The sequence below is a fragment of the Pundamilia nyererei genome, unplaced genomic scaffold (assembly GCF_000239375.1).
Source record: "Pundamilia nyererei isolate P.nyererei 1_Seehausen unplaced genomic scaffold, PunNye1.0 scaffold00068, whole genome shotgun sequence".
NCBI classification, from domain to species: domain Eukaryota; kingdom Metazoa; phylum Chordata; class Actinopteri; order Cichliformes; family Cichlidae; genus Pundamilia; species Pundamilia nyererei.
The window spans coordinates 1,589,326-1,593,639 of NW_005187469.1; the positions used below are offsets into that span (position 1 = coordinate 1,589,326).

The 4,314-nt window shown below is 35.9% G+C and overlaps 1 protein-coding gene across 2 annotated transcripts in view; it reads right to left on the reverse strand.

The window, feature by feature from the left end:
• The window catches only part of LOC102201718 (probable ATP-dependent RNA helicase DDX5), an 11,256-nt gene extending 7,189 nt beyond the window's left edge, over positions 1–4,067 (reverse strand). The window contains exons 1-4 of one of the 2 annotated variants that reach the window (XM_005736270.2): positions 3,846–4,067; positions 1,413–1,593; positions 1,164–1,260; positions 919–1,052 (exon numbers count right to left, since the gene is read on the reverse strand). In XM_005736270.2, coding sequence (XP_005736327.1) covers positions 919–1,052; positions 1,164–1,260; positions 1,413–1,593; positions 3,846–3,886 — 453 coding nt within the window. In that variant the 5' untranslated portion in view covers positions 3,887–4,067. Of the gene's footprint in view, positions 1–918; positions 1,053–1,163; positions 1,261–1,412; positions 1,597–3,845 lie in introns of both variants that reach the window. The other variant, XM_005736269.2, reaches the window with a different exon arrangement.
• Between the last annotated feature and the right edge of the window lie 247 nt (positions 4,068–4,314).

Consider the following 4,314-nt stretch of genomic DNA (forward strand, 5'->3'; position numbering starts at 1 on the left):
TATGTCATGTTTAGGTATAAACTAGCGAGCTAACTTCCTGTTAACTTGTAACTCCTTTAAATTTAATAACTTCTGTTTTCATGGATGTTAAACTTAATTGTTACACCCGATAAAGCAGCAACGCTGATGATTTTATTAAAGATGAAAGAATTTAGACCGTTTTTAACTCTCAGTGTTCGTTTGACTTTGGGACCTGAAGTGGACGGAGTTTTGGATCCAGATTACTCCACGAAGCTCCTCACTATGGCAGCCGTATAGTGCAACTTACCAAAGTTGTACTAAAACATTTTTTAACAAATTTCGGTTCGAGGTCAGTAAGCACAACCAGAATTCATACATAACGCACACTCTCGATTTTTGAGAAAATTAAAGGATTTTAAGTGTGCCTTATAGTGTGGAAAATATGTTATACAGAAGAAAAGAATATATCGCGATATATATCGTTACCGCACCTGCTTCAAATTATACCGCAATATGCATTTTAGGCCATATCGCCCAGCCCTAGTTTTAACTCAAAACATTTTGTCCAAAATGGATATTTTACAACTCATAGCATCTGGTCAGTCTCAACGGAGCCACTCTTAAACTTGTATACACTCACTGTTGTCACCTTAAAAAATATCAACAGTGTTATACACATTTTTTTTCAATTTTGCCTAGTGAGTGGTGCAGTAAGGTTACCTTGCCTTAAATGGCTGTACTAAATAATACAAAATGACAGAAAAAAGAATTTATAATGTTTTTCTCCAAGGTGAAATTAGCCAATCATGCTGCAAAAAATTCTATACTGTATTATGTTTTAAAATGCTTTGGAAAGCAAAAGTAACCACATAGCACCATTAATTTTATTCCCCATCTTGGCTGAAATGGTTTAAAAAAAATAAATAAATAAATACAATCTAACTGTATAACACTTACTGCAAGGGTCTTCCCAGAGCCAGTCTGAGCGATTCCAACCATGTCTTTGCCACTCAGGGCTACGGGCCACCCCTGAGACTGGATTGGAGTTGGTTCAGTCCAGTTTTGTTTGACAATTACATCGATAACGTAGCCTGAGGAAGCAAGACATGCAAGTTTAGTAGCTGCAAGTTGAAATATCAGCACAGGGTAATAGAGCAGACAGGCAGTTCTTAATTATTTAAGCAGCATGAATTTGTACTCACTTGGAAATGCAGCTTCGTGGAACTTTACGATCGGTTTGGGGCAATCTCTGCCTTTAACAGTCACTTCTTTGCTTCTTCGGTACTGTTCGACCTCTTGCTGGAATTCCAAAAAGAAATAAAAAGACACAAGTTCACATTAAAGCAGCAATACCCACTGAAATCATGTCTAATTTTAAGAGCTTTACATTTTATGTTTTTTTTTTCCTAGTTAAAAAAAAATAGAGAAAATTATGCAAAATCAGGCCTTACAAGTGGTCTGCGGGTGACATCTGGGTGCTCCTGGTAGAAGTTCTTTTGAAACTTGGGAAGCTCATCGAGGTTCCAGTGCTTCTTTCGCAGCCTCTCACCAGGGTTGCCGAACTTTCCAGGAGGAGGTCCACCCCTATTGCCTCCTCCACCACCACCAAAACGAGGAGGCCCACCGCCATATCTTCTTGTGAAAAAAAAAAGAAAAAGAAAAAAAGATGCCACGTATAAAAAAAAGAAAGAAAAGAAAACAAAGTACCCTTTTGTTAAAATAACAATTAACTGCTCAGCCATTCCTATAGAAATATTCTTAAGGATGCAAAATGAAACACTGCAATTGTTTAAATAACTGCAGTCTGGACTTTTTCAGGTTGGCTTAAACTATGAATGAAGTTAATCGCAGCATCACTGCTGAGGTTTTTGCCTGTTTGGTCAATTTCTTCAATCGCAGCGCTAGATGTATTTCCTGTCTCCACAGTTTTATAGCACTATAAGGAAACAGCCTTTGTAAAATAAATATAAAGGCATTTGTTACACAAAACACAATCTTTCTATTATATCCATTTTCCATGTATTTATTTACTGGAAGAAGAGGGTATTTGTGCCCACTTAGTTTGTAAAACTTAAATATTTACTTTACAGAAAATCAGCACCTGTGGAATTTCGGGAAAATGGAAAAGTGATCGAAGATATGCTTTGTATTTTGTTTTTTGAAAATAACAGCATTCACCAAAAAGTACCCATAGATGAAATAAATGACAGCAAAGAAATTCATTAAATGGAATAAATACAAGTTTAGGACCAAACATTTGTAGGTTGAATTTTTTCACTTTCACTTTCTTTTTTTCTTTTTTCTTTTTTAGAGGTTTTAGCCAGAGCCAAAGAATACAAACTGGCACTGTGAAATACAAGTTATTTTTTAAGCTCATTTTGGTATTTATGGTGTAATTTACATTATTATAATATACTTTTTTAACTTAAATAATCAGACAGTGTAAAAACAAACAAAGACAGATTTTTTGCCGAAGGAGATCACATACAGTGCTTTGGAAAAACAAACAAACTTTTCCAGATGCCACCTTATGATCTAATGATTGCACCTCTATTTAAACAAAATAAGATTTAGATCCCTTTTTAAAATACTTAATAATTGATTTTAAAAATTGGTATATGAACAATTCAGCTTTTTAAGTAGGGCATGGCAGAAATTTAAGAACTACACCCTTAACTGTCAATAAACTAATTTTTAGACAGGCGTGGTCAGGACAACCAGAAACCAACAAACAACAAGAAGCTGTTATGTCAAATGCATAGGTATAACAGGCTAATAATTACATATGAAATTTACTTTAAAAAAAATTAGATAAAGCAGTTAAGATTGTCTCTCTCACATAAACCATTTAAAAAATATTTTAATTTTAAAGTCCTTTGGTTTAAAATGTGTTATGTAAATAAAACTTGAAACTGTAATTATCATCTTTATGAAACGATGGCTTTTACTTATGTATATATATATATTTTTTATTTAGCAATATTTATTCATTGTAGCTTTCGTTTTTGATGAAACCTAGTACTGAATAGGCTAAAGCTCCAGGCTGCATCTTTTCAGTATATTCTATGTTCTTTCCGCTTAATTCAATCCTTTGCCGTTGCTTTTTTTTCCCTTTTTTTTTAAAATGGGCATTTATTTAATTGTCATTTTCCGAGAAACTGCCTATAACTTGCCTTTTGCAGTAATTTCACAAGTACATTTAACCAAAACAAACGCTAAATAATGACAAAAAAATTGTAATTAAAATGTTTCATAAACAGTCCCACATTATATGTATATATTTAACTTTATGTTATTGTAGTATATGTATACAACACCAGGTTTACTAACATTAAAAACCCATATACAACTATGAATGCTGTACAGACTGAACAGGTTCAAACCGCTTATGCGGAGCCATCTTTGAATACCGCTTCCGCATAAACAATAACATGTCACATCACCGAGCCTGACGTGACCCGGTTAATACACGGTTAAACGGGGCTGTTATGAGGTTTCGTTTTGCCTCCGGTGACAGAAAACGACTCTTTAGTAATAAATTGGGCCTCAGCGACATAAATCTTGCACTCTCAAGAGAAGACACTTCTGCGTCACATGCTCTGGTAACGGGAAGGCTGACGTGCAAACGCCGACACGGAGCCGCCGTTCGCTGCCATTTTATCTCCAAACGGCAAGGAAATGGATTACATTACACTGACAGGGCGCCGCCCGCATAGAAACAAGCGTACATTCTAATACACGCCTTTACTTACTAACAGAAAGGCGACAATAAACCACGAAACCCTCGCAGTGACATTTGTTTTGATACGTAAGACAACGCTGCAGCCAACGGCCGAATGCTACACTTGGCATTTTTTGCTAATATTAAGGAAACCCACACTTACCCTCGGTCTCTGCCACGATCTCTGTCTGAAAAACCTGGCATTGTGTTGTAGACTGCAGTGAAAAAAATGGGATAAGAAGAAATATCAGCTGCCGGCCTATAAAACAGGCGAAAAAAATCTACGAGCTGAAAGCGCACCGGCGAAATAAAAAGAAAATGCCGGCAGACAAAAGTCTGTCTACCGAGACGGAAACGAGGTCAGACGGGACGGATAACATTTGTATCAATGCGCGTTTTTCATTCGTATTAGCTGTGGTACTATTTTATGTTCGCGTTCAGGACTGTGACGTTTATTTCTACAGTTGATACAAACCTGCTTTCTTTGCTTTCTTTCTATCTTTCCTTTATCCGCCCCGTTGACATCAGTAAAAGCATTTTTCAAAAGCATTTTTCTGAGAAGTGTATGACAATTGAACAGTAGTGCAACTACCTCCTCCAAAGTGAATAAAGTAAAAAAAAAAACAAAAAAA